The sequence below is a fragment of the Aulonocara stuartgranti genome, assembly GCF_965226115.1.
Source record: "Aulonocara stuartgranti genome assembly, chromosome: 10".
NCBI lineage: Eukaryota > Metazoa > Chordata > Actinopteri > Cichliformes > Cichlidae > Aulonocara > Aulonocara stuartgranti.
In genome coordinates, this window is record NC_138946.1 from 20,984,678 (window position 1) to 21,000,974 (window position 16,297).

Consider the following 16,297-nt stretch of genomic DNA (forward strand, 5'->3'; position numbering starts at 1 on the left):
GTTAGTGGCCATGTCCACCCCTTCATGACCACAGGGTACCCATCCTCTGATGACTGCTTCCAGCAGGATAATGCTCCACATCACAAAACTGAAATCATCTCAAAGAGGTTTCTTGACCGTGACAGTGAGTTCGGTGTACTCGAATGGCCCAAACAACAGTAGGGGTGGGTGATGTACCCACAAAATTTTATCAAGATATTTCAAAAAACATTTGTAATAATGATGTTTGTGACAATATAGAAAAAATACTGAAGGAAATTTTTATGGATGCTTGCACCTTTCAGGCAGCAGCATTTGTACGTGTAAGTAAATAAAGGGCGTTTTTCCATCCATGTTTTCCAATGAGCCACTGTCTCTGATGACAGACTGAAGTGTGAATCCATTGAAATAAGGTGCAGCCAGCACAGCATACGATGGTACAAGTCACGCTTAAGTAAAAAGGTAGCCTAGGCAGCGTTTTCCCTGGAAATTTAACACTTTAGTTTAACAATAACTAGACAAACTTAAGCTTGTAACTCGTCAGGAGCTGCACCATACTGTCACAGATAATAACGCAGAAATATATTTTCTACCTGAAATGTGTTATCTTGGGTTGAGGTTTTTTTTAACCAGCTGCATACAGCCCTGCTTTTCCACCATGTAACTCCATCAGTAATTTCCATCCACCGTTTGCTCTTCCTGTCGTATGGAGCGCAGCTTGTGATGCTTGGTCGAGCCATTTGATTACTTTTGGGTCACACATCACCAGCTGCTAGTATCTCATCCTTTGCAACCTGGTTGTACTCGACAGTGTTTTTGCCTCAAGTGGTGAAACGACTTTGTTGCTTCCACCTTTAGCGAGAACAGGGTTCTGACTGTGCTTTGTTGGAGGTTGTTGAAGTCGCTCCCTCTTTAGGTACTAAAATGCCATCAGAGACTGACACCTGTGTTTTACTGCCAAGCATTAATGTAAACCCATGGTGTTGCTATAGCAATGATATCACGATATAGTACTTTTATGCCACAGAGGAATTTATACCGGTATTATTATGGACCATGTGATATGGCAACAACAGTCTGGGATAGTAAGCTGTTGGGAAGTGGTGTAGTAAATATTTGTGCATGAGGAATATTTCCAGCACCTTTATGAAAAATTAAGACAGTTCTGAACTCAAGAGGGAGTACAACCTGGTACTAGCAAGGTGTACCCAGTAACATGGTTGGTGAGTATATCTTAGCTAAACCTACAGATGGATCGTTTACTTATAAAGAACGAATATTCAAGCGGTTAAATAGGGTTAGGATGCAGTTCAAACAACCCTTTATTTGTTTTAAGATTTTAAAATGGCTAGGTGTTTCTTTATATCCAGCTGTTTTATATTTTAATATTTGCTACTAGCTATACATTTAGCTAACCGATGCATCTTTGTAAGTAAGGGTTGTTTCTTTTCTTCTTTTTTTTTGAGAGTTTAACACTTTGATTTTCATTTTTTAAATAATTTCTAGCTATATTGGATATATCAACATCTATCTATCCAGTACTGTATATTAGGGCTGCCACAAACGATTATTTTGATAGTCGACTAGTCACCGATTATTTTTGCGATTAGTCGACTAATCAGATCATCATCCATTGGACGTACAGCGTACTGCTTATTGCACCAGCAGCATCTGGTCTTATATAACTATCATTAGCTTACAGCTTGAAGTGTTTGTGCTAACTAAAAATAAAGACAAGATGGTAGTTTATTAATTTTTAATGAAATTTGCAGATTGTTTCGGTGAAGTTTAATAAACTCCTTGCTTTCTAAAATATAACAGGACAACGGAGTATATTCTCCAGCGTCTCACACTTCTGATAATCAGCTGTCTGCTTGACAGTTTTAGCTGTGCAAAAACTATAACTTTAATCTCAGCCAAACCGATTTACTCAGGAACAAATAAAATACTAAAAAAAGCCAAACAATAACATTTTTAAGTTATCTAAGTGACTTATATATATGTTTAACCTGACTAGCGAAAGACGGCGGTGAGTTTGAAAACGATTTGCCGGGAGTCCGGTGTTCTCACGGCTCTAGTTAGCCTTGCCCCCGCCTAGCTAACGAGCTAGTGGGTAACAGACGTCTCCGAAAACGTCGGAGCGCTTTTGAAAATATGTGGTGTCTTGATAAACTGAGCAGATATTTGAGGTTTACACAGCTACATTCTCGCCTGAAAATATGTTAAACGTTTATTTTGTGACCCAGAAAGAATAATAAGAGTAAAGTTAAAACTAACTAGCTGCCGCCATTGTTGACAACTGCGCTGGGCTGCGCTATGAATTCTGGGACACAGCTTCTTCTTCTTCGGGGTTTAACGGCAGCTGGCATCCTTGTACATGCAGTGCTGCCATCTTCTGTTTCAGTCCGTTATTACACTCTTAAATCCTACTACTCATTCCTGCGTCCTTTGTGATCTTACAAAGCTTCAAACGATGCGTCGACTATTAAATTAGTCGTCGACGATTTTAATAGTCGACATAATCGTGACTAGTCGACTAATCGTGGCAGCCCTACTGTATATTTACCTAACACTGGATAAACATTTATGTTACCTAGACTATTAGGTAACAGTTAGCTGTAGGTTTAGCTAGCTTTTTCTACCTTTTGTTGTTCTAGGTTTTTTTTCAGGTACTTTTATAAGCTGTTTTTATTCCTTTTTGCACAACTTTTAATTATCTAAGTTCTTTATAACATTTCTGCTCAAAGCTATGAAAGCTTGTGTCAACCACTGGGAACCCCCCCCCCCCCCAAAAAAAGACTATAGTATAAATAGTTATATATAGTTTAGTGATACTGATATATAGCTATGTACTTCTCAACCACACTTCACAGAAGAGACCACATTTGATGGAGGTGTTAGTGTGATGAAGAATGCGAATATGGGTTTCATCACCTTCAGGGTGAGTGAATGGCTCCTCCAAAGGTGTTTGCTGGTTCTTGCTCTGTCAGCTTTCAGCAGCCATCCATCTCCCCCATGGCACCCTTTTGTTTTCCACTCAGCTAAGATGTGCCTCTTGCCTTCTGTGAGGAAATGAAAGTCGTGTGACCTTCCCACTTCTTATCGTCTTCATGTGAATCACTCTATATTCTAAAACTCAAGCCACATGCGTCAAGGACCACTATGTTAAGCGGAGGGAAATAAAACTCGTGGGGCTTCATGTGGCAAAAAGGATTCTGCGTATGTGTCTGAAGTGAGGGAAAGTTCAAAAAAAGGCCATGATAGGAGATGGCAAACATCTCATGTGAAAGCTGTTTCTGATCAGTGAGATTGATTACCCTTTGTGAACTCAGATTGATGGCTTTACTCTTCAGTCTTGCGCTTAACCTCTCCTATAGGTCTCACCTTTAAGTCCTAACTCATCATAACTCCTCCACACTTCTGAACCCACTGGTATGAATCTTTACCCTGAGCTGAAATGTGTATGCACCCACAGTCACCTTGTCACTAACAAAGAACACACAGACTTCATAGCGACCACCGGGAATTTTTGAGGTTTGATTCAATCAGACAAAGTTTGTAGAACTTTGAGGATTTAGAGAAACTACCAAACAACAGCAATTTAAAACATGCACAAGGTTATTTTTTACCACGCCTCAAAAGGGCTTCTAGTTTTGTCTGTTTTCTATCTTTTTCATAATTACAGTAAGGTTTGGCCTTTATATTTGTATTGTGGCCATAGATGTTTACCCTAACTGAATGTTTATCCTTCTTCTTCTACATTTAAATCACAGTTTGCCGAGCAATTGCCTGAATGAGCTGTTTTCATAAATGTCTACAAAGCAAATGAGCAGTAAACACAGAATATTCCAGTAAACAATGACACACATCTGCACTGAGAGCACATTTTTGTTTTCAAAAGCAAAGGTAAAGCCTTCTTCAGTCTTTTTATTTTTTTATTTTTTGGAGGAGTTGCATGAATGCGTATCCCCTCACAGCAGGTCTAAGGATTAAAGCACCCCCTCCTGATCCCCTGTGGCCCTCCTCCCTGAACCTACACCCACTCCTTTAGCCTGCTTTGGAACGTCAGCCTGTCAGAACTATTGATTATACTGCAAAAACATGACCACTCACGTTTAGTACTGACCCCATGAGCACATTTGTGGGGGGACGGGGTGTGCTCAAATTGTGACAATATGGAGGGTAGTAAAGTGTATGTATGCGTGTGTTTGTGTGTGTGTGCCCACTTAGAAATCTGAGCATGGAGCATATGGTTATGATTTAACCAGCATCTGGATGCAATACAACAAGGTTTACAATACAAAGCATAAACTGTGTGCGTTTGAGGGAAAGGGTGTAGTATTGAAAGTAATCAGATTACAGAAATGAGGAAACTAACCTTGGGCTTATACCATCACCCATCAACCAAAATCGTACCCAGAATGGAAGAAATAACCGTGAACACACACTCGCTCTCTCAGATCTGTATTACTGTGTTTTGAGCGCCCTCTAGTGTGCAAAAACTTGGTTTATTCGATTTTTATTCTAATGCTGAGAGGAAAATAATTCATGCTTTAAATTCTCGTTTATTTACGAATCACGCGTTCAACCCTGATCATTCGGTAAACATGAAAGCATGAAATGCGTCCTGACTCTGCTTATCAGATAAGGGTTGAAGCTGCTGTCTGTGCAGGTTTGGGCTGAGCCTCGCAGACAGTGTCTCAGCATATTCTGACCCAATATCACTCCTACTCTTTACAATCGGAAAATCTGATTGTAAACACGGCGTGCAGTCTGCGCCACTGTCTCGGCTGGCAACGTCACGCAGAAGCGGAGAGAGGACTGGTCATTAGCAGTGATCTGAAGTCATGATAAATACATTCTGATTCCGAATCTGTTCTGTGGTCGTCCATCCGGACAGATTTGTTATTCTCGAGTTTTAAAGGTTGGGCGTTCAACAGCTTATCACAAAGAAAGAGGAGCAGCTCTCCTGCAAGGTAACTTTGAGGCAGGCTCACCATTACTCACCCGCGCTGCTTTGTCGCCGCCTGGTGGCCATGGCGGACTCTGACACCCTAAAGGAAAAGCAGAGTCATGTTTCAGTGGGTCGAGTTTAGGCCTGAGAGGATGCAGAGGAGGCGCCTGCTCTCTCAAAACGAAGTCCTCCTCTCACATCGGTGTATTGTGCAACTATCGCCTCTGTAAACATAGTTTCTGATAGGATTTGAACTATTTTTCGAGTAGGTCGAATGTGTACTTGTCTTTAAACAATAATGGTCCTTTGCTCTCTCTTCCCCCCCCACCTAGGCTACACTACATTATGCACTGCGTTAAAGCAAACAAAAGAAAACAAAGACCACAGAAAAAACAACAGCAGTAAGAGCCACACCTACATAAATAACACACATGACCACACCTCAATGCCTGGCAGTACAACAAAAAGAAAACCACACAAGACAAAAAAAGCTATACCAATGAGTCCTGCGGCAATAAACTTTTAGTTTAAGAAGTAGAAAAAGAAAAAAAAATGCATTTAGAGAATCGTGTGCTTTTTAAGCACTGAGAACAATTATTTGAGATACAGGGTTCAGTAAAGACAGAGCGTTAGTGCCTCTGAATCAGCATGCGCTTACGTTTAAGAGACGCAGCCCTCTTGGAGTTGTAGTAATTATGATAGAAGTGATGGATGAAGTCATGCACTGTTGTTATAGCGCAGGGAGGTGGTCAGGGTGGAGGAACGGGTCAGCAAAACGCTGGACACAAATACACGAGAGAGCCGTGTTCATTGTTTCCATCTGGCAGCGGAGACGATGAGCCTTTAATTGTAACCACCATGTTTCCCTATCTTTAAACATGCTCTTCTTTTTAGGCAAAATATGGTCTCTCCTCTTGTTGTCTGGATTTAACCCAGCCTTGAGCCTACGATGCGATTCGTAAGAGTCTTAAAGGATTTGGTAAACTTTGTCCTGCTGATGTAAGCTTGTCTTTCATTTTTAAGGGGAAGATTTTTGTATGGGCCCCTAAGTGGGAATTCCTGATGTGTCTGCCTGATATTTACAGATTGCTTTGACAAGCTGTATAAAAGTAGTAGCAGGTGAACAGCACTGAAGTCGGGCGTGATTTAAGATGAAAGGCCTTTCTGGTACACCGTAGGGAAAATGCCTCCATCTGAGGCAGCCCTACTACTCACACAAACAAGCAAGCTCGCCTCCTTCTCATCACTGTACAGCATGTACAAGGTGGCAACAAATAGCTTGACTCCATCGCGCTCTACATTCCTGGGTTACTATATTGTTAGACTGACGAAATCTATCTTTGCGCGGTTACGCAACAGATAACTAAAAACAATCTTCGCTGTTCTAACCCAGATATGTGATAGTTATACAATGCAGACAGCAGGTTCTCTCTCTCCTTGAAATCAAAAGGTAAATTTCTATCATCTGGCCCTCGTGACATCACGCATAATTATAAATCCACTACTTTGAGGAAATACAGAGTGCTATGAATTACACTGACCTCTGCCAGCTGCCTGTGTGACTGTGGTCAATTGAATGAGTGATTGTAGCAGCTTAATCCCGGATGATCTCTGGCTCTGAAAGCCACTACAGCAAACGCAGGGAGGACTGCACTTTAGGAACAGTGCCTGACCGCCACGGCAGCTGGAAGATGAAGGGGCAGAGATGGTTAAGCAGATGCATGAATGAGCTGGAAGTTAATCATTGAGCTAGACGTCTGAGATACTGATGCACTTTTTTGTGGCTTTAATAATCCACATTTAACCCACTGCTGAATACGGCAAAAGAGCAGATCCAAGCAAACATTTTCACCAACTTGGAAACATGAATCACAGCTGATCTGATTGTTTTCCTATCAAATTTAAAATAAAAGGAAAAGATATAGATATCAAATCTAAATAACGGCCTGCAGATATTTCACAGCGTGAGGGAGTTGCTTAATTATTTTCACATTTGATGCGAATTTCATTTTTGTTTCCGATATTGGCTTTTAAGCTGGGACTTAACAGCCATGCACGGAGGAGATTAGAAGGTGGATTTCTTTGCGCAAACTGTCGAAAAGCTGATGGAGAGAACTAATCCTCTCTATCTGCATCATCATTCTTTAAAACTGCACGCTTTCTGTCTGTCTGTATTTCTCTTTTCAGCAGTTCAATTTCATTTTAGTGCACAAAAGATGACCTGCCCTTTTTTATGTTTAATTTTTTATGAACAGGGCACCAGTAGCCGCTGATTTTTCTTTCCCCTCCAGTGAAAAAGGGTTTCACACATTGTGCTCTGCTTTATGGTTTGTGTGAAAAACTGTCGCAGGAGGTTTGGCTCGCGCATTAACCCAGACCCCGACAATATCACGCTCAGCAGTGGCCTGAAGCCGGTGCCAGGCTTTGAGAGGATGCCACCCTCGCTTTGTTTGAGGGACCGAGGGCTCGATGGCAGCAAGGGTGCTGGTTATGATGACAGCGCCGCTGCAGATCAACTGATCAATTATAGCCACGCAGGTATGAAAAACAAAAAAAAAGTCATTATTAATTTATATCTGAAGAAAAAGGTCAGCGAGCTGAACTCTCACAGCCGCCGCTGATTATAGTCACAGAAGAACAGACACTTCATCCGGGAGCGCTCTTAATCTGAGCAAATGTAAGCTGGTGGTGCTTCGACACAAATCCCCCCACTGTCCTTCCTTTGAGAGATAAAGAGAGAAAGATACTGATTGCTTTTCCTATCCATTTTTACTCAAAGACGCACCTCACATCAGCAGGAGTCATTGTTTGTGACTGGGTGTTGCTGCTGACATGTCGAACTGGCTTTGTTTTATTTTGGAATTAGGCTCCACAAAGGAGAAATCAAGACTTTTTAAAAAATATTTCGCAGGTGCTTTAAGTTCTCCTTTCCAGCAGTTTGATGTCTGACACATCCTCGGGCCGGATGCTTCAAATCTACATGAAACTCCATCAAAATAGCACTGCCTTGTTATTTTGTTTCAAACTTAGAAGCAGCTTTTGTTTAAAGTAGATGTAGCAGGCAAAAAAAAAAAAGAAAGAAAAAGTAAGCAAAGCAGAATCGAAGAGCCATTTCATCAGTCGGGGTGCTGGAATCTAGGCAACAATGTTTGCCAGCCGTGGTGGCAGCGGAGGAGGTAAGGGGGGGAAATACTCCGTGGAGGACCTCTATGGCATCAGTAAGAAGCCCAAGGCGTCGACCTCCTCAGGGAGTATTGTGGCCAAGGCTGGGACCCGGAGCAGCAAGAGCTCGGAACAGAAGACTGAGTCAGAGGCCTTGGCCTCTCAGATCCTGGAGGCAGCCCACAGACTGGTGGAGCGACGCCGGCTGGAGCTGTACCTGAGAGAATGTGGCCTCTCCCTGGCTGAGTGCGAGGCTGAGCGCTCTGCAATGCCGTACAGGTATGAGGAGAAGACTTTACAGCATGAAACCATGAGGCAGTTAGAGTTTGTAGTTATGACTTAGTACATTTAATTAGGCCACTAAAAAAATAAATAAATAAAAGCAATTATTAATAATAAAGAACTGGAATGTACAGCCTACACAAGGCTGCAGATTTAACTCAGGTCTGGGTTTCGGCTGCTTTTTTAGCGAGTGCAGGACTCACACTGAATGTCTGGATTTTACAGAGATAATAAGAGACCATCCCGAGCACTCAGCCATCCGTGGATGATCCATTTTAATAACATGGTTAATATTTTTCTAACATATTACTAATGCGTTGATGTAATTGAGTGTTTGGAGAGGACTGCAATTGAAAGGCAGTGAGTGGAGACATCATTCACGAGAGATGGGGGAAAAAAAATATTATTTTTTTTTGTTTTTTTGTTGTTTTTTTCTCACTGGTGACCTAAAAAGAAACATCAGGCGTTTGATGAGATTTCAATGCAGAGGACTGATGAGTGTACGTGGCCGGACTGCAGAAGCATCCGGTTGTTCAGGAACGCTAATGTGAGTTGTACGTGAGCCATTGTCTAATTCCAGCCTTTCCAAAAAACAGCCTGACGGGGTCAGGCATCAGTGGTGCAGAAGTTTGGGGTTAATGATGCATGATTTGACAGCGGGGGACGGGCGGTTGGTTGTTGTACCGCGTGCATCTCTCTGTTTAAAGTGTGGAGGCGAATGAACGGTGGTGTTGGCTACTCTTCAATCAGTTTACCAAAAACCTAGGGAAAAATAGATTTTTGTAAATTGAATGAGACCTGAAAAAAGGAGGGGTGGGGTGCTTGCAGAGAAGAGGAAGATACAGGCCAGGCTGCTACATATTTCATTATTACTGCTTAAACACCATCATACTAAAATACTGAGTACAGATTCCATTACATTTGTCATTTTATTTGCTATAACACATCCAAAACATGCAAACACAGTCATCTAGTCTCCAGCACAGTTGCCTCTAGGTGGCAGCGTCATCATGGTGTGAAGACAAGTCTGTGACCAATGACTCAAAAGCAGAAAGAGGGACAATAGTGCAGGCCAAGGGGTATCATTTGCAATTTCACATCATTTTTATGCTCAGATCTAGGACTTACTTTATAGCACATTTGTACTGGCAGCGTACATTTTGATAGCTGAAACAAACTAACGGCGTACCAGAGTATGATTCAGTTGATTCGACCACCTCTGGCAGAACCGCTTCCATCACTTGAACTGCCCCACAGAGCCTCCAGTGGAAGTTGTTTCCACAGCCTCTGTGCGCCTTCATTTGCATGAGATCTGGACTCCCTCCTGACAGAAAATGATTACCTGTAATCAAAACAGAAGCCAGCATCTACCTTGACGTTCTTTCTCGTTTTCCCGGTTTAGCTGCAAACATTTGAGCTGCAGAAATGTGAGCTATTTAGATTCTGAAAAACAGACAACGAGGGCCGAATGAAACGAAGCTAATAGGTCAGACAGATTCGAACATGTGTGAATCTTCATGGATTATATCAAAGGAATTCTGTCCTCTTTTCGAGGAGCTGAATTACTTTTGAATAAAAACCGCGAGGAGAAACAAGATGCCTTCAAAGTCACAGGGTCAACGCCATCAGCTTTCTCAGAACGTCATGCGAATTTCATGTTGAGGCACACCTGCAAACACTTCTTAGCGTTCTTTAGTGCTATTTTAGTTCAAGCGTGTCAAAACCAACATGAACACCACCATGGGAGACGAGTTTTCTTGCTTCATCCTGCTTTAAAAAGACATTTACACATTTATTTATTTCTCTATTTACCAGGTTATGTCGAATTGTTCTGTTTTTAAGTGAAAATGGATCCAAAAGGGTGACAGGCAAGTCCAGGTCATTTCATTCTGTAGCATTAAAGGAATATGCTTGCAAGCACTTATCAAAGTGCGGTTTGGCAGATTTTAGGGGATTATAGCTCAGAAAGTCACATTTTGTGATGAGTTTTTACGCTGAGTTGCATGAATAACCTACCTTTTCAAGGACGTTCAAATTATAGAAGCTCTTGTATAATCCAGCTTGAGAAGAAAAAAAGCCATCTACTGTATCCCCTTATTTTCTGATAATTTGATTCTATAACCTTATCATTACTAGGAAAATAAGGATGCACCACACATGTGCTCATTTTTGGTCTTTCTCCACCCAAATACTTCAACATGAGGCTCACAAGTGCTGGTTGTGTCCCGAGGTTTTAGCGCTGTAAGCTTCTGAAGTGGAGAACAGACTGAGTCAGTGTCATTACTGTGTAATACGGCGATGCCAGTGGCCATTATTTGGAGTGAAGGGGAAGGTTAAGCCTACAGGGAGATGAAGATAAAGAAGTCGACATGATTATGCAAAAGTTTGGCTATACAAAAATAATGTGCTTCCTGGAAAATAAGCGCCTTAACAGTGAAGTGGAAGTAATTAAATCTTCTCCTCTTTTGAAGCGCCACCACGGGCAGCATTCGTATTTTCTCTCTGCCTGTACAGCTGGAAACTTCCCCGTCCAAACTTGTGCTGAATGGTTCTTTAGAAAGAGCTGATTGCCAACTCAAAGTCACATTCTGCTGGCAGTGGATGCCCTGCAATCTGCTCTGGGACTGCAGATCTGCTTCAAAACACTAGATGTGAAACCAAATTGACAATGGTGACAAATGTGGGGTATTTTGCACATCGTCCTGCTGTGTGAAGCAGACTTAGCGGGGCGAGCACTAACCACAGAGTAAAGCCTTTTGGATTGACAGTCCTCTCTAAGGATATGGCATCACACTTTAGATGGTAAACAAAGCCTGGAAGGGGCTATTATCATTGCTTGGCCACCAAAATGACACATCCATTTCATTTCATTATGATGGGCTGCAGGATGATCTGATATGCCCTGCCGTGCTATGCCCGTGATGTGATGTATTGTGACTTAGAAACCATCTATCCTCTGTTTGCTCAGAGGTAGTAATGAGTGTAATTCTGGTGATTGGGTCATTGATGGCAAATCAAGCTATCATTGGGGAGGGCAATGTTTTGCATAGGAAGAATAGGAATAATGGGAGTGGTGGGACGACAGAATTCTGGACCTTATGGAGGGAAAAAAGATGGTTTGGGGAGGGGGTTGAGTAAGTATAGCCTAATGTGTGCCTTTGTGATGAAATGTGTGCGCATCGGTGTGATGAAAAAATGTGGATCACACCCGAAAGAAAGGGAGGGAGAGGGAGTATCTATCCAAACCCCCACACTGCTTGTGTGTCGTGAACGTTTTGAAGCCTGTGGAAAAAAAAGGAGGGGGGGGGGGGGGGGGGGCGGTCTCCAAATGATGCTGGAGAGCCGAGAGGCGGCACCGAGCGTTTGAAATGTCTGCTGCAGCTGATTTTGGGGCCAGTATGCCGGCATTTTTCCCCCAAATCCGCGCACCCTGAGATCCTGGCGAACAACGGGAGACGTGCACAGTTACCGCTGCTGCCGGTATGTGAACAACTTCTCACACTGAAGCTAAAGATGAACCGGCTCCGTGCTTGCTGATTTTGTTGGGTTTTTTTCCCCCTTCTTCTTCTTTCTCCATCGCTGTTGCATCAATTGGATGCTGCGTGAAGCCGCTTGGTGATGATGCATTGGTGGGGTTTGAGTGTCTTTACCCCCGATCTGACTTTTCTCCTCGGCGATGTAAATTCGAGCTATTGAGCCCGATCTTTTTTTTTTTTTTTTTTTTTTTTCCCTTTTGCTCACCCACCTTGCGACAGTAAAATAAAAGGTGGGGGAGAAATATGAGTGATTTCGACGCGAGGTGTGAGGATGCCTGTAGCTGTGGTTGTGTCATTGCTGCGGCACGTTCCGGAGCTCCTCAGCTCAAGACAGTCTCAACAAACCTCAGCTGAAGAGAAAACAGCAAGCTGGCAAGTGCTTTATCACCCTACATAAGCCATACAGAGCCCGTGCATGTTATGTCGGACGAAGCCACTCTCCAGGGAGGGCATCTATTGCACTGAGATTTTATTGGGGTGGGAGGGTGGGGGGGCTTCCCAAGAACTGCCACATCCCCAAATTCGTCTGAGGACTGCTGCGAGCACACAAGCTCCCTGATGATTTTTGGAGGGCAGCCCTGATGCATCGTGTGAGTGTGAAAGCTCCGAGAGCCTTTTTGCCAGGTTTGCATCACCAGACAGGAGACTGAGCAGACGGTAACTCTGTGTGTGTCATGTTTAGAGGCTGGACTCTTGCCTGCTCCCTCCAACTCTGAGCCAAAATCTTTGACCTGCCCTGTCTGAGCCCTTTTGTATGAGCATCACGGCGCTGCCACAACAGCACGACGGGAAACGGTGTCGAGCAGCACCAACAGTTTGTAGACATTGCTGTTTGTGTGACTCCTTGTTTAAAAGACAAAAAACAAACCCAACCCTATACTCAGACTCTCAGAATAAGAGACACAGACATCAGCTGCCAGGATGCAGGTGTCTTTTGCATGCACTGAGCACAACCTCAAAAGTCGCAGCGAGGACCGGCTTTGTGGCCTTCGCACCGCTCCACCTCCTGGAGGGAGCAGTGGCGGAGTAGGGGGAGGTGGTGGCGGTGGAGGAGGAGGAAGTGGAGGTGGTGGTGGTGGTGGAGGAGGAAGCGGAGGTGGAAGCAGTGGACAAGGGAGCAATGGCAACTACATGTCTCAAGGTTCTGTCAAGACCAGGGAGGGTTCCGGGTCTCGTCAGACTCCTCAGGGTCACGCCCACATGAAGGAGGCTATTGGGCGCCACACCAATATGAAGTACAGGTGAGTATGAGCCTGACTGGGGGAGACGAGGAGCCGGAGCTTTATTGGTTGGAGAGATGGCTTTTATTTCGCTCTGATCACTGTGGCCTTTTGACCTCCACCAGAGGTGAAAGTCCTCCACCAGAAACAAGGTGTTGGGCCTCTTCTTCACAATGAGGCTCTACCTGCCTTGCCGGGCCTTCATTATTCCTAGTTCTGCCAGTCTCTTTGCTGAGATGTGAGGTGAATTCGAGGTTAGCTTGTCACCAAACATATCACCAGTGAGCAGACTGTGCAGACTGCCTACATATCCATTAGCCAGATGAGAAACACCTCAGTGAGAGCAATGACTTCTCTGACATTACAAAAATATGACATTTATTCCTAAAAGCGCTTATGGATATAAATAAAAAAATGCTTACATAAGTCATACTATATAGCCCTAATGCTATCACAATATTTCAGACAGTATGCATATGGGAGCATTAGCCACAGACTTTGCGTTAGCCTCTTTCTCATTTCAGCAGATTAATAATACAAAAAAAGCTTTCCTCCAATAACAGCTTCTCCTGAAACCACACTAGGACGCCCGGCTTTTCTTAGAGGTTTTAAACACATGTACTTTCATAAAATAGCCTTGCAGGAGACCATCGTATGCACAGAAAATCTCTGCTGCACACACACCAGGTCTGAGTCATAAAGTAGGAAGGAAATCCAACCAGATAAACAACAAGACAAGAATGCAATGTATGTTTTTCCTCTTTTAGTTTGTTGGCAAACTTGTGGTTTACCTTTGATGGATTAGAGCTTGAAGCTAAACAAGGACAGCTGTTCATGCACAGCTCATGCATGAAGGAGGCTCGTATTTATACATAAACATACATTTTTTTAAAAAAGGGGGGGAAAGCACAAAGCATGCACTTTAACATTAGGCTGCAGACTTCCACAGGCTCACACTGTGTTTCCATCTTTGGGCTGTAAAATTCGAGAACTAGGAGGAGAGTTTTAACGACCTGGTTTCTTGGTAATCAGGTTGATTGAATTGCTGCCATTCTCTTCAGTCAATTTAGTTTCCACTTAATAAGATGCTTAAAAAGGGAATAAGGCACAGGACAAAACTAGGATATTTCCACTCCTATTTTTTCCCTTTAGAATCACACACATACAGGACTTTATGATTGGGCTGGATTTTTCCAGTTGTTCTGTCGTCTCTAGAAAAGTGTCACTAATAGGGAGTGCAGCAGCACAATAAGTCTATACAGCATATGGCCACTTCCAGTTGCCATTGGCAACACCCCAGGCATTGCCTTTAGTTTTTGTCTTATTTTCTAATCAGCCAGCACTGCTGTCGCTTATCAGTCCTTTCCTTAACTGAGTATGCTCAAAGCTCCACCACCTGCACCACAACAGTCTGGTTGTGGCGGCGTCGTGGTGGCCGCACATTCCTCATTTCACACCGTTATTACAATTACACAGAGGTCAGGAAGGAAGCAGGCTTCTGCCTTCACTTTAAACCACCCGTGAACTATATAGATATATAGAAAAGTGGGCCATGGCCACTGTGGTGTCATCCACTGGTTTGTGGAGTCCCGGATTTGACCATGTTTGGATGAATGGCTGGAATACAGGTGTGTCCAGAGACTGTGTAACTGCATCGCGCAGAAACAGATATCTGCTAATTATTGCTAAGTAACATAGAAATAGAATAAAAGAATATTACTCTGCAAAAAACACCTGAGCACAGATCTCTTGTTGGTGTCATTAACCACACAGTGAGTCCTGTGACTTGTCAGATGATTGCATTAAAAATGTTCCAGGGGGGCACAAACACACAGAAGAGGTCACGATGGGTGACGAAACATTTCCCAGCTTCTGCTCAATGGTGATAACGTTGAGTATAAATGAACTTATATTATATTATATATTTAGATGGTGAAAATGAGTTAAGGAGACCAATGTGCCAGGCTGTAAACATGCCCTATAATGCTGTTTAAACGCAGTGGGAGATTGAGTCACTCTTGTAGGCAGCCTCAAGTGGCCATTTGAGGAACTGCATTTTTTGGCACTCCAGCGCTGGTTTCTATTTCCAGTTCTGGATGCTGCTGCTTGCGTTGACCACATCTTTGTGGCCCTTCTGTCTCATTAACCCAAGTATTGATCACTCACAGGCAGGTCACAGATGCTCAGAGTCTTTCTTTGCGACTCTCTCTATCTTCTTTCTTTGATCTTGTTTAAGCTCACTGTTTTCTTTTCAAATGCTGCCCTTTTTTACTCCCTCACAGTGCACTGCAGCATTCTGGTTTGTGTGTGTGTTTGTGTCTGTGTGCGTGTGCAATATGCTGGGTGTTCAGTGTGGCCACAGGGTATGCATTCGAGCTGATGGAGAGGTGACTGTAGCGGTCAGTTCTGTCACTCAGCAAAACGTCTATTTTTAAAGTAACTAAACCTTCTGTTTTCAACACCAAACTGTCCAGATGGCCCATTTTAAGGTTCCATTTGGCACAATACACTCAAGTTTGAGAAAACTGAATTAAAAGATATGACAAGATAATGCACATTTCACAGACAACGCCAAAAATGATTCGACTTTCCTCTGGAATCGCATTTTTGTCATGTTTGCACCTAAATATTTCAAAAGAGAATTTATCTAAAAGCATCATTCACAAAGTTGTCTGTGCAAATTAAAATTCACATGAGTTAGAATAAAATATGGTATATCTGAGCATCATGAATTTCTTAAAACATTTTTTTGGTATGAGTTTAAAAAAAAGAAAAGGGAATTTGATTTACATTAATACTGGAGAAGACCATAGATCTATCCACCGCTGTTCCTCACAGATGGCCGCGGGGCACGCTGTGTCTGTGGCGGATGCCTATAAATCTTAATGCATGCTTGAGAGATGGAGAATGTGAATAGGGAAGCCCTACTCAGATAAAACATTCAGCACTGACATGCAGTAAACTGTGAAACAAAGTATTATTGTTAAAGAGCCAAGATGTGAGAAAATCAAAATAAGTTCAGGACAGCTGGAAAGACATGAAGGAGTTTAGGAGCGATTACCCAAGAATGCCGTTCTACTGTATCTAAAAGAACTCAAGTTAAACTTAAAGACATGTGATTGTGAAGAGTGAGAACAAACTATTGATGACACTTGCACGTGATG

At 42.9% G+C, this 16,297-nt stretch overlaps 1 protein-coding gene across 3 annotated transcripts in view; it reads left to right on the top strand.

Moving 5' to 3' along the window:
* Window positions 1-630: 630 nt before the first annotated feature.
* LOC309715884 (voltage-gated potassium channel subunit beta-3) overlaps window positions 631-16,297 on the top strand; it is a 31,037-nt gene continuing 15,370 nt past the window's right edge. The window contains exon 1 of one of the 3 annotated variants that reach the window (XM_082549332.1): window positions 631-1,202. Coding sequence is in view for 2 of the 3 variants with exons in the window: in XM_082549330.1 (XP_082405456.1) it covers window positions 12,835-13,154 (320 nt within the window). In the remaining variant the exon portion in view is untranslated. Of the gene's footprint in view, window positions 1,203-7,601; window positions 8,375-12,400; window positions 13,155-16,297 lie in introns of those variants that run through there. The other 2 variants (XM_082549331.1, XM_082549330.1) reach the window with 2 other exon arrangements.